Source organism: Bombyx mandarina, chromosome 17 (genome assembly GCF_030267445.1).
Source record: "Bombyx mandarina strain Sakado chromosome 17, ASM3026744v2".
NCBI classification, from domain to species: domain Eukaryota; kingdom Metazoa; phylum Arthropoda; class Insecta; order Lepidoptera; family Bombycidae; genus Bombyx; species Bombyx mandarina.
The window spans coordinates 9,510,809-9,530,596 of NC_143223.1; the positions used below are offsets into that span (position 1 = coordinate 9,510,809).

General features: G+C 34.9%; 1 protein-coding gene across 1 annotated transcript; it reads left to right on the forward strand.

Moving 5' to 3' along the window:
- The first annotated feature begins 606 nt into the window (after positions 1 to 606).
- Positions 607 to 19,709, forward strand: LOC149501138 (uncharacterized). The gene is made up of 4 exons (XM_089734401.1): positions 607 to 640; positions 6,532 to 6,570; positions 18,883 to 19,122; positions 19,426 to 19,709. Exons 1-4 carry the CDS (start codon positions 607 to 609, stop codon positions 19,707 to 19,709), a joined length of 597 nt encoding a protein of 198 aa, XP_089590527.1.
- The last annotated feature ends 79 nt before the right edge of the window (positions 19,710 to 19,788 follow it).

The window sequence follows — 19,788 nt, forward strand, 5'->3', positions numbered from 1 at the left end:
TTAATGTGTTTTCTCAGTACGCCTTAAATATAATTTTGTATCATATAACATGATGTTTCATATCTTACATATACGTATATACATTCGCTTTTGCTTCTGGTAGTACAGAGAGTATTAGTTCGGCGCTAGATGACCGTTTGTTATTTATTCCCGATTCTTTATTGCAATTTAGAACCTACCTATCGCACTTTTACGACTCTGCCCACGCTCATGCAAAAGCGCAAATGCGACCAATTATACGGACCTAATTAAAAAGATAAATAAAAAAGTATATAAAATAAATCTGATTAATACAATACAAGGATTTAACTCTTTGTTCAATTCGAAATATACGAAACCAACTTAATATACCCGTATCTATTTATTTTTGGCAGTTATTTCACAATAACGCTCATACGTATACCTGTTTTTCTGTTTTCTTTATCATGTTATTTGTATTCCGAGTTTTCATCTATATTTGTCCATTTTTAACACTAAGATACGTTCAAACAAATGCATTAATGATGAATTGTGGATTAAAACTAAGGCATTCAGTAAAAGAAAAATAGTAAGTACTAGTCACATTGACAAAAATAGAAATGATAATAATTTGCTATTTATAGAGAAATGCAGTGTTGCTTGGGCCAGAGCAAGATAGCTGGTACAATAGATATACAAATATATAAGATACAAGCGGTCCGCTCCGGCTCCGCTCGGGTCTTTAACAAAAATTTCAACGATATTTGTGGTTGTTTTATTTTTTTTAAATAAAAGAACACTTATTGCGGCATAACTATAATAGTTAGACATATGCTGTCGCGACACTTTTTGTAAATAATAATGTGTTCTACAAAGTTGTAGTAGGTACATTATTTTATTCTATCATGAATAGTTTTCGCAGGGCACGCGATGTAAAGAATATTTTAGGTATTTTTTTACACTTTGGGTTATATTATTGGAGTTTTAGTAAGGATCCCTAATTTTTTTCAAAAAAGATTATAGCCTATGTCACTCGAAAATAGTGTAGCTTCCAAACAATGAAATAATTTTTCAAATCGGTTCAGTAGTTTCGGAGCCTATTCAATACAAACAAACAAACAAATCTTTCCTCTTTACAATATTAGTATAAAAGACTATAAGGACTTCGTGGCTGATCACATGGCTAGTGGCGTAGTAGAGCACACAAATTAACACACAAAGATAAATAAATTTGCATTTTTCCTTAAAATTAAACTAACATTCCAATTTGAGTCACTGGCGTATTTCTTATGATGGTTGTACAAAAACGCATTCATACGGAAAGTAATTTTAGCGACTCTATTTCACGGTGATGCCAGTGCCAAGTTGTCAACCTCGACTATATTCATATATGGTTTGATATTCAAACGCAAGTGTTACTTTATGCAAAATAGTGCGCTGGTGATTCAAACTCTTTGCATTCAGACACGAATAAACCTTTCGCATAAGTAAATCGTTCTCTTTGGTATATTTATTTTTATTGTAGTCCGACACAATATTTGATCAGAATCACGTACTATAAATAAACTCAAAATTTACAAGTTAATACAGGTACTGAATGTAAATTATGTAGAGGGCATGTTTAGGTCGATACCTTCATCCGTTGTAATAAAGTAATGGGATCCGGAAAGTAATATTCACGAACGTCAAAAAAAAAGTTCCGTATGTTAGATTTAAAGTTAATAAAACAATAAATACGTCAACTTTGGAATTAACTTCCTCTTAATATTAGGATGATCATTGATCGCCCAACTTTCAAAATAAACGTTCGGCAACTTTTTACGAATGAATTGGCGGAAACTTCAAAATCCGACTCGCAATGTGTGTTCTATGCAATATACTATTATAATCTTATACTTATACTATATTCTTCTTTATATCTGATAAATGTGTTATATTTTTATGTTGTGTATAAATGTGTATATGATTTTAAATGTATGTGAATTTATATATACAGACAAGCGGCCAGCTCCGGCTCCGTTCGGGCCTTTAACAAAAATTTCAACGATATTTGATGTTGTTTTATTTTTTTTAAATAAAAGAAAACTTATTGCGGCATAACTGTTTGTAAATAATAATGTGTTCTACAAAGTCGTAGTACATTATTTTATTCTATCATCAATAGTTTTCGCAGGGCACGCGATGTAAAGAATATTTTAGGTATTTTTTTTACACCTTGGATTACATTATTGGAGTCTTAGTAAGGACCACTATTTTTTTTCAAAAAAGATTATAGCCTATGTCAATCGGGAATAGTGTAGCTTCCAAACAGTGAAAGAATTTTTCAAATGGGTTCAGTAGTTTTGGAGACTATTCAATACAAAAAAACAAACAAATTTTTCCTCTTTATAATATTAGTATAGAAGTATAGATATATGTGTAAATTTTATATTATTATCATGATATAATATTGTGTACGTATTGTACGTAATGCGACTACCACATGACTCTACGTCACCCTTGATTGACTGATAGAGAATGCCTCAGCCATTAAGTCCGCCATTGTACCTTTGTGCATGAAGTTGAATAAATAAATAAATAAATACATATCTCTTCACTTTATCTTTTACTATCATACTGTGGTTGTATGTATGTTGTATGTGTATTGTGGTTGATTGAAAACATCAATGACCAACAAATCTAAAATCATAATGTTAATAGATGTGTGACGTAAAATTATGTGAAAGAATAATCAACTTTTGTTTTTGTTTGTCTGTTCTTTTGTTGGTTACGTTATTGATTTTACGAATAAAAATCGTGTTCTTATAATCCACATAAAAATTGTTTTGATTGATTGTTATACATACTTTGATAAAACAACTTTGAAAAAAAAATACATTTTTATATCCTTGTAAGAACAACCGTTGGAATGGAAATATGATACCATCTATTCGTGTTAACTACTCTTTTATAGTTCTTAAACGTAATTATGGCTTCATGAAAACGTAGTTATTAAGTTGCGGACGAAGCCAAGTGTCAACCTCTCGCCAAATTACGTGCGTTCGTTTTTTTTTTAAATATGAATTAATCTAATTGTTTCGTAAAACTGCCTTTGTTTAAATTATAAATAAGATTGTATTTAATTTTGCTTATGTTTGATTATTTCGTCTTACTTTACTGAAATACGTGAGGCGTGCCTAAATTACGCTACATATTGAATCGACTAACAGACTAAAATAAATTAATTTAAATTAAATTAGCTACCTTAACCTGCTGAATTGTAGCAGACAAAACAAAATTTCGCAAAAATAAGTAAACAAGGGTGAGTTTATTTAAGATATACGTTCTCTTCCAGCCAGAAGACAATACTTATAGCGTTATAATATATAATAGAATTATTAATGGACAACAAAAGATAATTTAACAAAGTTTAATAAAAATAGAAATTTAGACTTTCAAATAAATTTAGTCAATATTTTAAAAAGTATATTAAAATGTCCGTTATTGTTTATGACATAAACATTAATAATTTTTTTATTGTTTAGATGGGTGGACGAGCTCACAGCCCACCTGATCTTAAGTGCTTACCGGAACCCATACTCATACGGGTATCCACACCGGAGATATGATTTCTAAGGTCTCAGTATAGTAATTACAACGCTACCTTTCAAACCGAAACGCATTACTGCTTCACGGCAGAAATAGGCGGGGTGGTGGTACCTACCCGCGCGGACTCACAAGAGGTCCTACCACCAGTAATTACGCAAATTATAAATTTGCGGGTTTGATTTTTATTACACGATGCCATTCCTTCACCGTGGAAGTTAATCGTGAAGATTTCTTAAGTACGTATTTCATTAGAAAAATTGGTTTCCGCCTGCGGGATTCGAACACCGTTGCATCGCTCGATACTTATGCACCGGACGTCTTATCCTTTAGGCCACGACGACTTTGTCAGCTGAAAAAAATATACACGAAATAGAAACTTAAACATGTAAGTAAGTTATGCTGATGCTTCTGAACGATAATTTATATATTAATACGTGAAGCAAAAACTTTGTATCCCTTTTTACGAAAATTGCGCGGACGGAGGAGTATGAAATTTTACACACTTTTAGAGAATATAGAGAAGAAGTGCACAATCTTAATATTTTTTAAAAATAATGCATAAAAGATACATTAAATCAATAAAGAAATCATTACACACACTACATACCATGTATTTAACGCACACACGCATGCATACTATTTATTGTCAAACTTTTGTTCTTGACGTCTGTGATCAAATTGAGAATAGATTAAATATTGTTTGTCTTTATTAATATTTTTTAAAGAGTAGCCTTGGCGAAATTTGTGATTATAGAAGTATAAAATACAATCATAATAGTGTACAAACTTACAATTCCAAATAATTATAGTCGAATTTCGACTACTGCGGGGCCTCTAGTTAACCCTAATTTGATACCATGTCCGAATAGTCAAAAACGAAGAGGTCACCATATTTATATCTTCTGATCAATATCCCAGCACACTACGGTGAAAAATACCTTCAATAGTAAGATTTCATTATATATAATATGATATAACTGAGCTTACTGTTGGTAGGACCTCTTGTGAGTCCGCACGGGTAGGTACCAACACTCCGCCTATTTCTGCCGTGAAGCAGTAATGCGTTTCGGTTTGAAGGGTGGGGCAGCCGTTGTTACTATACTGAGACCTTAGAACTCATATCTCAATGTCTATGGGCTCCAGTAACCACTTAACATCAGGTGGGCTGTGAGCTCGTCCACCCATGCAAGCAATAAAAACCAAAAAAAAAGGTTCCCAATTGACAGATCCAATTGCGTTAAGCCGCTGCAATACCTAGCTAGATTACGGTTAAACTCATTCACCTGCATTAGATTTCTTTCTAAGGATTGAAGACACGCCTTATATCTCATGTCGTCAAGAGGGAAGATAGCGGAAAGATAGACAAAGCGATGGATTGCTTCCATTTCGTGTATTGATTTTTTCGGAGGTGCCGTTCGTGACTATTGGGGGATCTGTCTAAATTGGACAATCCTTCCGAAAGGTTACCTTTCTTGTATCAGTACCTAAATACCTACTCCCCAATTTAATTACATAATTCGAATAATCGCAGCAATTTACCAGCCAGCCAATTTACCAGCTATTTCCAGATATAAGATGATTGCCTATTTTTAACACAGTCTTATTTTTTCTTGAAGTAACTTAAATTTGGGTTTGACAAAAAAAAAAGGCTAATGCTACGAACAGCTTAGGTATTTTTCTCCTTGCACCAAAGCTTGAATTGCCTCATCATCATGGAACGTGTTAAGACTTGGTGGTGGATACGTGTGTGTTAAGCCCACTAAAGTTTCGAGGATAACTATACCCTGTGATCCCAGAGATATTCTTCAAATGAGAAACTAAGTTATTTCTAAATATTCTGTAGATGTTCAGTCTTTCGTTGCTAGAATCCGTAATTTAGGTTCCATTTAGAGAGGCCCATAAAAATAATGTTTTATAAGCCTGCGATAAGTATCGTGTTTTGGGTTGTTCGTTTTATTTAAAAGTTTTATGCTTCTACTGTAATAAACATTGTGTTTGTTGGAGAGCTGTTAGAATTTTATTATCTTTCCAATGAAAGTATGTTATTTAATTGTAAGATAAATTTTGTACTATCGACACATATGTGAGAGACCTCTATTCACTCAGTCAGCCAGTATTGAACGATGATTACTACAATTCCAATTTTGATCAACAAACAAGCAAATTATTAAATTTTAATGTATTCAAAGATTTATACCACATTTCCTAAAGCAATACAAAGCAAAAATTCGATAATACACACAACATCCATGACAATAGACAGAAACATTCCATATGTACATAAATGTATTTCAACTTACATTCTTGTGTTATGAATTTATGTTTATGGACCTAAATTCCAATTTTTTCTGAAGATTATTGTCTCAAGCCGCCCATTCTCGTCGTAATGTTAGACTGTGTACATTGAAGTCAACGATCTATGTCTCGGGAGTACCTTACATGGTCGCATTAACAGAGAAAAATACGAGGTGACGTATATTCGTACCTAAGTAAGTTTTCGTAACTTACTTAGGTACCGAGTTACGACTCCTCGGACTAAGAACGCGTCTAGGTGACAACTTGAGCAGTCTCCCCAGGTACAAGGAAAGGGACGGTCTCATTCGGCCATTAGCTGGTCACTATTCACTGTGACCCGCCGAAACTGCACTTAGGAAGCTGTTTCAGCAAGTCGTAAAGACTAATGTCTTTTTCAAAAGATATTCTGACTCGACGTTTTTAGTGTTTTTGCGGCCTATGTCGACTGCTCGAAAAATCTCGTCAACGCAAATAGAGTTTGCTTTCCAGTCTTTTTAGTTATCTATATGTTATCTTCGAATTATTGTTGTTATTACTATAATTAAAACTCATAATTTTGTTCCGTTAGTAATGCTAGTAATGTTTGAGCTCTAGAGTTTTATTATAAATCATAATATCGAAGTACTGATACGTTCCATTCTCTGAGACATATTCCTGTCACAGACGAGTGACTTCAGTCTCTTTGCGAAGATACATTTATATCCATTTATTTGGCGAATATCCTCAACTGTGAAGCAACGACGGCGACGGAATGAAACGGATGGATACATTTCTATTGCCTTTGAGATATTTCATTGGCTTTTATAAATGGGAATGCCTCTGCGTCATCCAATTCGAATGATCGTACAGAGTGAATTGCGACCGCATAGTAGAATTTATTTGATTGTCAATACAAAATACTAAAATTTTAATCGTTCCTTATCAATTGTCCCGTGCTAGGATTATCTCGGATCTAATCTCAAGTTTCAAGGAAATGTGAATAGTTTGGTTTATCGTATTATCATTAGCTATCGATACATTTGCAAAAGTTTCAAGATAACTGAAGGTTGAATTTTTGTGAAACAAATTAAATTAAAAGACTCGATGATATAGCTCAAAACAGGTCAAGCTAATAAAGGCATGTTAAAAGTTGCTTAGTTTTAGGAGAACTAAAACAAGTTGATCTTTGAATAATATGTTTTAATAATCAGTAGCGCCGTAGTACGAAGCAAATTTCGGGCAGTGTGTTTTGATTAGGATCCGAACCTTCTACAAGAAAGGGGTTGAGCAAGTCAGCCCTCAGGCTCAGTGCTATGATAATTAAAACATCCCGAAAGAATACCTGACGTTCGCTTTTTATGGTCACCCGAAACTCTTTTAGATGCCATCTGCAGTTAAGATTAAATTTCAGATTGTAATTTCACGCATAAAATTTCACCGTAATATAATTTTATGATGGCGACCAATCAATTGCCTAGCAAAGATTCATGTTATCGGAGGATACGTTTTTACGACATGCAAAATTTGATAGCAATTATCGGAGTGTTTTTTTTCTGCAATGTGTTTTTGTTTTGTGCGCAGGAATTGAGTTATCCTTTTGTTTATAAACTTGAAAACGCCCCTACAATTTATGCTCATTTTGTGAAGAAATATAACAAAACGTTTAAAGGACAAAGTGATTACCAGAAGCGTTATTTTAACTTTTTGCAAACCCTAAGAAAGGTTAACCGTATTAATCTTCAACCAAACTCTATGAAGGTACAAGTAAATCGTTATGCCGATCTATCAAAAGAAGACTTTCCGATCCAAAAGCCAAAAATTGATCCAGAGCTTGCAAAAATTATAAAAAAACAGCAAACACCTAATCTCGAATCCTTGTTCAAATTTGCATTTTAAATTAAACACGCATTGAAGTTTTAAGCACCTTGTTTATTATTTCCATAAACTTTCAAATAACAAAGCATTAATAAAGTTAACAGTGATGATTTAGAACTTCGAGCGAATGGTTCAATTAAGGCACTAAGATCTGAAAACAGTTCAATTCCAAACCAAATTGTTCGGATTTCCTTAAGATGAGAGTTCTCTCGAAGGGTTAAGCTAGTTTTGAACTTTATGTTTGTATTCAAGGCGGGAACTTGTCATAAATATTGGAGCCTCTGCTTGTCTAACTCGAACGAACTACATCAAACTGCTTTGTTGACGTAAAAGTTAGCCAGCTCAATATCCTGTGCCCCGTAAAGAGAGAGATTATGAACACTCAAGTAAATACTTTCGATTATGAGATCTTCTTATGTTTTTGTTTTCGGTTTTGTTGAGAAATTTACTTAACGAAGTCTGTACAATTCTCGTGAATATTCCTTGTTAAAATTTTAATTATAATTATTTTGTTTGCAATATTTATTTTGCATTAAAGATGCAAGTGTTTTTTTTTAAACTTATAATTAAAAATTGGTTCAGAAGAAATAGTTTTTGTTTTTGAAGTTACTTTGTTCGTAATGACAATTATTGTGGCGTTTAGTTATAAGTAATAGTTTCTATTTTCTTAACTGGAAAGGCGCAGGTATCATACCATACAGCCTACTTTTTTTAAATTATTGAATGACTTCTAGTGGCCCGGAGACCTTTCTAGTTCCACCAGGGCAGTTGGGCGAGCAAGGGCTCAGCCAGGAGGGGTGGAATTCGCTAACAGAGTCTAATCTTTTGTATATTGTGTTTTATGAAAAATTATATGGGGTGTTTTTTTTGTTTTTTTTTATTGACTTTGCAGTCAGACAAACGTACGGCCCACTTGATGGTAAGCGGTTACCGTCGCTCATGGACGTCAGCAATGCCAGGGGCAGAGTCAAGCCGCTGCCTACCGTTTAATACTACTCTCCACAAGCCTCGTTTGAAGAAGGACATGTCATAGCGCTCGGGAAACACCGTGGAGGGGAGCTCATTCCAAAGCTGGATGGTACGTGGCAGAAAAGATCTTTGGAAACGCAATGAAGTTGATTAGGTACTTTAAGCCATTAATCAATTGGTATGAAAATTAAATGAAACTAAATGATATGCGGTGAAATATAGTCTCAATAGTGTTCATTTACTGAGACTTTTTCAGTGGACTTTTTGGGAGATCCCGAGAAGCTACGTCCAGCGATTTCGTTTCATTTTCCCACATATGTGCTCTTTTACAGATGCTCAACAGTTAATAAACCATCGTTATAACACATTTGAATCTGAGGAAACACTAAATTAACAAAGTAAAAAAAAAACACACCGCTTCGTTCCTCTCAATAAGTCTATTTAAATTTAGTTATGTGGCATCTGTCAAATCTTTTAAAGGTCATTAAATCTTATTAAATATTGTAAAAATATCACGGAGCCAAGTAAAATTTGCCTCAACGTATTTTTGTAATCTTCTCTTTTGTCTTGATTTTCTTTACAAAGATCTTCCTTAATCTCTGAAAAAATTAAACAACATGCGTCCATTAAGACAAGAAAATTACGGGACTTGTTGAGCAAAGTTTACAAGTGGAGTCTTCATTTAACCTGCAAAAATGGTTTCTTTCTATTTTTAAGCTGTCGTTTCTCGTGTCCCAGCTTCTAGATAGACTTTCAGTAGCTAATAGTGACCACTCTACGTGACTTTTAATGCTAGAGAACAAGACACCACGCCGATGTATTTTTCATTGGAATAAATAGTGCTCAAGGATAAATTGAGTCTTTTAGAACGATATTAGTGAATTGTGGTGTGGACTGTCACATCACAATTTTGACTTGATTTTATGAAAATCGTGAGTTGGATACAAGACATATTTGAATATTTAGAATAGTCACACTATTTATGTTATGTACCAACTGGAATGGGTGTGTGATCGGATCTTTTTTTTTGGTTTTTATCATATAGTACAGGGTGATTGCTTTGAGAAATTGTTTGGGACAACCCCCTTGTCTCTTTTTTACAATAGCATTACCTACTAGCGGAGTAAAGTTCATTAATACTACCTAGAATCACCGCATTCTTCCATAACGTGTTTTTCGAGACCTTTTTTACAATTAACCGCTTTTGGGTTAAATTTTTCTGGACGGTGTTTCCTGAGCGCTATGACACATCCAGCTACGAAATTTTAGGAGAGTTCTTGGACTTCAAAAATGATTGAATATAAGAATATCAAACGTATGACACAAATGAATTTTTGTTTGGTATACCTAGCTAAATAAACAATATCGAATATCCTTAGTAAAACCTCAGAAAGGCAACCTCATAGCCATCAACTTGGATATGAGCTACGTATTCGGTAGCCTTTGGCAATAGCCATCGTGTGGCCCAAAACCGAGGACTAATATCTCGACTTATCTTCATGACACGTTTCTTAGCTGTTTTTTACAATGTTTACGTCTAACTAAAATAATGCCATAGACTATCGTGTAATAAAAATCAAACCCGCAAAATTATAATTTGCGTAATTACTGGTGGTAGGGCCCCTTGTGAGTCCGCGCGGGTAGGTACCACCGCCCTGCCTATTTCTGCCGTGAAGCAGTAATGCGTTTGAAGGTTTGAAGGGTGGGGCAGCCGTTGTAACTATACTGAGACTTTAGAACTTGTATCTCAAGGTGGGTGGCGCGTCTACGTTGCAGATATCTATGGGCTCAAGTAACCACTTAACACCAGGTGGGCTGTGAGCTCGTCCACCCATCTAAGCAATAAAAAAAAAAAACTTTTAAATCTGATTTCCATCAACTCGGCTGTCAGTATTGTCTAATTAATATTCAATTCTTGCAAATTTTTTTTAACTTGTTCACGACCCACATATCCTTAAAGCTGGGAGACTTTTCGAATATCGGATCACATTTAACTGTAACTGCGGATAGTGAACACAACAAAGATTCTGACGTTGCTTTTGGAGCGACAAATAAAATGGGGACAACTCCCCGAGAGGTTAATCCGGTGAGCTTTGGAATTCTGGCGAAAACCAAAAGAACAAAAGGTGAAAACGAATCTTCCTTCTTAGTTGGAAATAAAACGCTGGTAATAAGATAAACGGATTATGTTTCTGACTTACATTTATTTAACGCGATACAGAAAATCCGAAATTTAAATCCGTCGTCGACACGTTTGTGACTTTTGCACTTTTGCACGACTTATTTGTTAAATTCAATAATTACTAGCTGTACCCGTCCGCTTCGCTGGGCATTTAAAATAACATTATTATTTCTCACCCCCACAAGGATTTTCATCATTAACGCCTCCGCAACTGGTGGAGGGAGTCCAACACTCATAGAAATATTAGCCTATCCATTAAGTACTTGTATTTTCTACATGGATGCCAATTTTCAAGTCAATCGGATGCATGGTTCAGTAGTTATAACGGAACATCCGTAAAAACCACTGTAGGTTTATATATTAGTGTAGATAAGTGTTTGTGTAAAAATCACTTCAATGTCCATGAATGCGTTCATATTGACAAATAGAAATCAGATAAGCACATGGCTCAACCGATGAAGAGTTCTCGACGTAGCTCATTGACATATAGCTAGGATAATGCGTAGGAATTCTGGTATGTAAAGAAGAAATTGTGGGATAACACCAAACAATTGTTCCAATGAAAACCAATTTACTGACTTCATATTTTTAATTATATGTTTTAGCAATATATCAACATATAGTGTAGCTATAAGAAAAAAAGCGTTTCAAAATGCCATGTTTATAATTTAACTTGAAATAGGGGTAATTAATTGAACGACCTCTCCTTGATAAGCTCGCTGTGAACTATTAATGCTTTTAAAAAGCGATTTCTAATGCATTTGCAGCGAATGTTCGATTGAGCCCTGTGTAGTATAAATGAATGCGCAGTTTATAAATCCTAGTAACGCAAAGCATCACTAAGCATTTAATCGAAAATCGAAAAGCAATGAGTGAACATTTTTCAATTATATGATTTTTGATTTCCATCATATCATTTGGTCTGAAGACTTAAATATCCGTGGTTGTGGTATACTAGCCTCATTTTTTGAGCTTGTCCACGGTTCTCCTCCGTGTGTTAATTCCGATCCAGCGAAGTACTGCTCTAGTTAGGTCTGTGCGTTGGCAAATTCTTTCAGGTTGAATCCGTGAGTAATTGGAATTGTCCTTTAGTCTATCAACGAGTAAGCAGGGATAAAAAAACTAAAATAGATTGTGTCTATAGATTGTTCTTAGAAAACATTATAGTCTTTTTGGCTGTATATGTAAATAATTATCAACGAGTCAAGTAAAATATCTGAAAGAATTTCATTCAGTTCTGTTAAAATTACACATATTTTTGTGATGAGTGAGATAACAATTAACAGTCAGCCGATGAGACAAAGAAAGCCTGCCTTCCGAAGGTTTCGTGAATACAGTGTGCTTCTATCCGCATTCTTGGTGCGGTTCCCCACGGGCCAAATAAATGTGAGCAATTTGCACGAACGTTTATCACCTAAAGAAAAGTTCTGGTGACGTCTGAAACTGCCGTAATTCTGCGCTGAAATTCGAGGGTTAATCACGTTGGTCATATATCAGAGCTTAATTATAGTAAGAACTTTGTTTGAGCTTTAGTTTATAATGGAGCTCGTATCCATCAAATTTGAGTTGATGTCCAGAGAGCACAAATCACCTCGTCAAACTATCTTTGCTTTTTAGTGTTTTTTTTTATATACTTTTATTAAATACATCCATTCGTTGAAACAACGTATTATGACAAAAAAAATTAAGTTCCAACTACAATCCTAAAATGCAACGAGCATGATCAATTCGCTATAGAAATAGGCAGGAGATTTTTTACTTACCCTTACTGTCCTATTAATGTAAATATGTAATTTTTTTTCTTTTGATATTTGAAAATTTAAATTTTAGTGTATATCTTTATAATAATAAAATGGAAATCGTAGAACCAAAAACGGATGAAATAAAAGAAATCACCCAAGAAGAAACAACAAAATCCTAAATATGGTACACTGCAATGAATGTAATATGGAGATTTAGCCTAAGAAGTATTGACGTCAGACAGGCGGCCGGTCGTGGAACTTATGCCAAATGCCTATACAGGAAAGGGGACATACTCACGCAGGAGCCAGTCACCGCTTACGGCCTAGACACATCCGTACAGATTCGTCAGATCCAATAACCCTTGCATTAGAGGCCTTTAGCTCTAACACTAAGAGCAGGCTTAGGGACACGGGTAGCCGTACTCGTCGAAATCGACAAAGAGATTGACGTGCAAACCTAACCAATACATCAGCCCGCTGAGTTTCTCGCGGGTCTTCTCAGCGGGTCGTGATTCCGGTACGGTAGTAGATTCATTCGCAAAGCTGCTACTCTTGAGTTGTTAGGTCTCCTTGGAGGTGCTCGGGTGGCTGTTAGCAAATCCCACCCATCCTGGTTGAGCTCTTGCTCGTCCCACCGGTAATCTCAATTATAAAAAAAAGACATGCTGCGCTGACCAAATATGCTGTGGTTTAAGGGTAAGAACAAGATGAAGTTGATCTACCCGTGCTGAATCACAATACACCCGACAACCCATTAAAGTAATGATGTGTGGGTTGTTTTCTAATGTGTCCTTATTTATTCATCTTCTCTCGTAGGTTCATGATTATATTCGATATCACAAGTACGTTTCAAAACTTACATTGCATATCGGTCCCTCAAATCTATCAGATTCGTGGGCTCAACGCGCTATTCAGTACATTGTCTCTTGTACTTTCAGATTCCGTCGGCTAAAGTAAAATCACAAAGATAACGAAAACGGCGTCTTCACGATAATCCGTATGGATGTTTGATACTGAAATTAACATTTTTTTTTGTCCATGTTTGTAAATGCAATAGTATCTTCTTCGGTTTTTTAATAATCGATGTAAGTATGTCCAAATGGAAGTAATAAACGCGCGATTGATGAAACCGAAAAAATGATTTTAATTATTCTAAAATCCGTTTATAGAACAAAGTTTTTTTTTGAGGTGCAATGCCGTTTCCTTGTAATTATGTACTTGCCTATATTTTTTAGTAATACATAACTTCCAATTCCCGGTTGGAGTCATTAACTTGTTAAAACAATTTACAATTAATGGTATTTTGGATCTGGATACGGCTACGGCTACAGCTGGCATAGAAAATAATTCTAGTTTAAGGCTCTTTAATGTGTCTGTCATTATAATCACGATAAATTCGCATTCCCTAAAAAAATTTCTTGATTGCTTAGATTAGTGAACGACCTCATTGCCCATCTGGTGATAAGTGGTTACCGAAGCACATAACATCAACAACCTAAATGTCACCCATCTTGATACATGAGTTCTAGGTAGGTATCAATTTTACAACGCCACCACTGCCCCACCCTTCAAGCCGAAATTACTGCTTCACGGCAGAAATAGAAAGGGCGGTGGTACCTACCCGTTGTAACTATCTAGCTACGGAAATTTAACCTCGCACTCATTTTAATAACCGAAACCTCTTAAGGCGAAACATCCACACTATACCGACATTCAAATACGAGGTGCTCTTAACTGCGCGAACACCCACGAAATTCCCATCAGAATATCATTTTAATCCGCTTAATGGAACATTGCAGCGTAATTGTAAATGGAAAGAGTAAAAGCATTTTGTGAGCTCTCGCATTCCGGTTTACACTGACGTTTCGCTGACACTGAGTTCATCCAAGCGTACCTAGCAAATTTACAATATATCCTGTTCGAAATCAATTTACCCGGATAAACGTTAGCCATGAGCTGCTGTGTTCTCATCTGTGAAAAAAGTCACGTATTATGGACGTTGTGAACGGCTTGTAAAAGAATAATAGCGTCGTAAGATAGGAGATCGTGTCGCGACGAATTATGTACACGAACCTGTGTTATAAGAACAATCACGGGTCGAATTAAATTGTTCCTAAAACAAATTCGAACAGAAATTTCTTACTTTCTGGAAGTCTCAGGACTTTATGTTATGTAATGCCTTGTAATGTTTCCTTTGCTCGGCTTTCCTAGTGTCGTATAACATGTCTTTCTCTTCTGATGTCGGCAGTGTTGAGATTTAAGCAGGATATATTCATGTATAATTATTAATTACTAGACGCGCCCCGCGACTTCACAAGCGCTAAATTTGTAGCTCAGAAAGAATTACACACGTCTAATGGTCCCGGAGTAATGCCTTATTTGTGTCACACTCCGGTATATTTGTAGATCTGTTGCCACAGGTGGACTGACGACTTAGTGCGCACGGCAGGAAGTCGTTGGATGCGGAAGGCGGAGGACCGCATTATGTGGAAGGCATTGGGGAAGGCCTATGTCCAGCAGTGGGCAGATAAAGGCTGGTGATGATGATAATGATGATGATGACGTTGCCACATAAAATCAATCAGCGAACACATTATCTTATTTATTATATCGGATAATCTATTTTTCCAGTTGCAATCATACAGTATCTCATGTTTGAAAATGAACTTTGAGTTAAATTTCAGTGCAAAGCGTTCTGTGGCTTTTGTGTGCATGAGTAGCAAACATTCAATAAGACAAACTTATTTATATATACGAATGTTATAGAGTGGGTTCGTTCATTGTGAATAACAAAATCTCTAAAATATTTGGAGATTGTGTTGTGTATAATTTTACTTAAATATTTGTTATATATACCAACTCACCTATTTCAATATGTAGCGTTGAAATTTGAGATAAAATAATAATGTAATACATATATTCCTATATGTTGTCTGTATGTATACTAGTTCGTAAAAGTAATTAAAAAAGAACAAAGAGACAAAATCTTATATCTTAAAATGTGTCCCCTTTGATCTTTGTATAAATTTGCACATCTCGTAATACTTATTTTGGTGATCAAACGAATTCGGGTCAAGTCGGACTTTTGCAATTACAAACTTAAAATCCGCCGAGTAAAACCGTTTACGTAGACCTCACTCGTTTCGGGTTCATTCTGTTATTTAATGTTTCAAAAAACCTTTCATTTGCGTCGTAAACCATTGATGTATTTTCTGTTATAATAATTGTGAGGATACATTTTTCACGCGTCGATTCGTCACGGGTCGCCCATGGGTAGTGATACTTGGGTAATAAATCAACGAAATGGTTTCAGTTGATGATCGTGCTTGAAAGGGGACGATACATATAAATCTATACCGAAAAATAACATGCATATATACCTAATACATACACGATAAATAGGCTGGGTTTTTTATTTATTTTTTACTGCTTAGATAGATGGGCGAGCTCACAGCCCACCTGGTGTTAAGTGGTTACTGGAGCCCATAGACATCTACAACGTAAATGCGCCACCCACCTTGAGATATAAGTTCTAAGGTCTTAGTATGGTTACAACGGCTGCCCCACCCTTCAAACCGAAACGCGTTACTGCTTCACGGAAGAAATAGACAGGCTGGTGGTACCTACACGTGTGGACTTACAAGAGATCCTACCACCAGTAATTAGGTACGTAAATTATAATTTTGCGGGTTTTATATTTATTACAAGATGTTATTCCTTCACTATGGAAGTCAATCGTGAACAATTATTAAGTACGTATTTCATTAGAAAAAATGGTTCCCGCCTGCGTGATTCAAGCACCGTTGCATAGCTGGATTCGAATGCACCGGACGTCTTATTCTTTAGTCCACAACGACTTCAAAAGTCGGTTCGGGTTCTTATAAGTTGGCCAATTTGACAAGCTCACAGTTATCTGATTGAATATTAACTTTGCTTTCGGTTACTTACGCGCTTCGGTAGATATTGCGATAGTTTAATTAGTTTTGTTCTTGTACTTGTATGAAAGATTTTCTTCAAGTAATGTTAGCGTTATTCTAGTTACTCACTTCAGATAATATTTGACGAAGTTCTATACTAAATGGGCATTAATTTCGTTTGAAAAATATTGTGATATTGTATCAAATTGTAATTATATAATTATTCGTTTACTTATCTTCACACGCTAGAATCTTCTTTGATTTCAGGTTTCGTTTTATGGTGATCAAAGACTATCAATTTTGTATGAGTCTTATGCCTTAGTGAAGGATGAATTGAGAGCGCAGATGAGTGAATTCCCGCCCTACCTCATATTAGTGATTACCAGAGCCAATAGAAATAACAATGTAAATGCCACATTCCACCTTGAGGCATGACATAGTATTGTAGAACGGTTGTATCAGCCTTTAAATAATATAGAAATAGGCAGAATGTTGGTAACCGTAATCCCTGTAATTATACATTTTTTAAATAAAACTACAAACTACTGACTGAATTATATTTTTATGAAGCTGATTTTCACTTGTATTGAATTAATGGACGGGTCTGAAATTTACCCTATCACTAGTACTTAAGGCAAGATCAAGGGACATAGTACCTCCCTTATACTTCGTAACCTGGAGGTCTCATGAGATATAACGGTATTCGGCTTAAAAAGTAATGCAAATCGAGATGGACGACTGGGAATTAATAGCAAATAAGACGAGGAGAGTGAATTCGCATATCGATTCAACTAGTTCGCTTCTATCTAGTTTTTAAAAATGCTGTTATTTAGATTCTTTGACGTAATTATAAGAGAGAGAAAGAGACAGAATACACTTTATTGTACACCAAAACAAAATTTACATTCAAAAACAATCAAAAAAGCAGATACATTTGTACAATAGGCAGTCTTATCGCTAAAAGCGATCTCTTCCAGACAACCGTTTAATTTACAGAAATTTTGGAAAATATAAAAATATAGCAGGTATGTTGCGGTGTACTATAGATAATAAATACATTATTATAGAAAATATATACATACAATCAACAAAAGGCTTTGATAGGCTTTATATAAGGCTTTGATGGAATGATTGTTTTATATATCAACAGGTTTTATTAATTCCTCATGCGTGGTAGACATAATCGTTGCCGAATTAAAAAGAACACAAATCAAGAAACTCACTTTTCAGCAATTTAACTTCAGAGTAAGGCGGATTAAGAAAGTAAGTATCGATTAACCCGGACGGCCTATTTGTATCGAATAAATCGAGCACGATTAATCCGAGCCAGTCCCACGAAATAGCTTGTATTCCTAATGAGGGAAAATTTTAATCGCCCGGCTTTGGATGGAGCATGAAGAGATTACTGATGGTCCTAACGCATTTAAAGTTAACGCCCGGGAATATAACATTAGATCAAAGGGCCAAAATTAAATTCGTGCCATTGCCTGAGGTAGCTAGCGTTTATTTAGTTCACGCGTGAATATAAATTTTACTGGTCTTGCTATGAAAGTGGAATACTGAATTGATTGAAGCAGCTATTTCGCTAGTAGGGTCAAATTTATAAAATATGCAACTTATATAATAATATAAATTATCAAAACTTACAACAACAAATGTGCATGACTATGGTGGTTAAAATTCTCTTGAATATTAAATAAAGGCGAAATCATTGGAAACATATAAATGTAATATTGAAAACCGAAAGATGTAATGTTGAATATACGCAAGTTTTATATTATCAATCTGATTTAGGGCGGTAGGAAAGCGCGATATAGAAGCAAGTGATAAATGAAGATTCCGTTCTTGTTGTTCGATAGGCTTCCGATGACCATATTATTTCGCTTCGCCTAATCCGAAACATGCCCTGATCCCAGCGACTGTAATTTCACGTCTGGAATGTTCCTTTCTCTTTACGTTTGGAATGTAAATTTTCCTTGTCCGAACAAGAACTTTGTTGAAACTCCTTTTGTCTTGATACAAGGTAAGATAACAAGAGATTCAATATAAACAGTGCCAATGTACTTAAACAGCGCCTAATTCCAATTTGGTTATTTCTCGGTTCAATTCATGATTACACAGAAGGTTCATGATACGTCCTTTATGATGTTAGGATATTTCCAAGAACAACTGAGAGAACCTTCAATTAAGGTGTGACAAACCAATTACTCGGGTTTTGCGTATTGGAAATCGTAATACTAATGAACGAAGCAAATTAAATTTTAGTAACACGACAATCACTCATCTAGAATGGCCACTGCCAATATGTCATATTTTAAAAATACTGTGTTAATGCTTCTAGTGTTCCAGAATTGTATTTATCGTATGCCAATAAGAGCTGAAGTCAGCAATGACAATTTGAAGAAAATGTTTAATTATTTCAAAGAAAAACATAATAAGGTGTACAAGGATAGTGAAAGTGAACGACAAGCAATGAAAAATTTTGTTGACAACATCCATATGATTGATCAACTTAATGAAAATACTTTAGATAAAGACGTAGTGTATGCTGTTAATCAATTTGCTGACATCAATACCGATGAATTTCAGAAAGGTTATGCTTTGACTTTAAGACCATGTAAGATAAAAAGTAATTTAGTAATTATTCATATTAATAATATCAGAACCTCTTTAATAGTATTATCAAGGTATTTTTTTCTATTTGGAACGTGTCGCGTAAAACACTAAATTTCTAACTTCACTGTTCTAAAAATGATATCCAACTGCTTGCCAAACTTAATTCTAAGTATAGCGCGGAAGTCTTGCCGACAGCCGGAGTTTCTTTCGTAAAATGCAGTTTTCAAATGTAAGTCATAGTAGATTCGACAATTTTATTTACCAATAAAACTCAATGGTAATTGTTTTTATTTTTATTATACAGATTTAAACCTAAGGAACCACGAAGAGTCGTTAAGAAATAAAATTCAAGATAAAGTGACAGTTGATTTAAATAACTTGTATGATCTAGACGAATCCGAAGATTTATATGAGGAATACAAGAAAAAGTTTAATAAAACGTATTCTAAAAAAAAAGACAAATTACATTATTACAGATTCGTTAAGACTTTGGTGGAAATCAATAAAAAACGTTTCACGGGAGATCGTAGCACGATTTTAGATGAAAATGCAGACATTCTGAAAGAACCGAACAAATACGTTTTTTGAAAAAAATAAAAAAAACTTTGGTATTATATTACTACAAAATGGTATTTCATTTAAAAAGTTTGAGTAAGTTGTCTTTTCA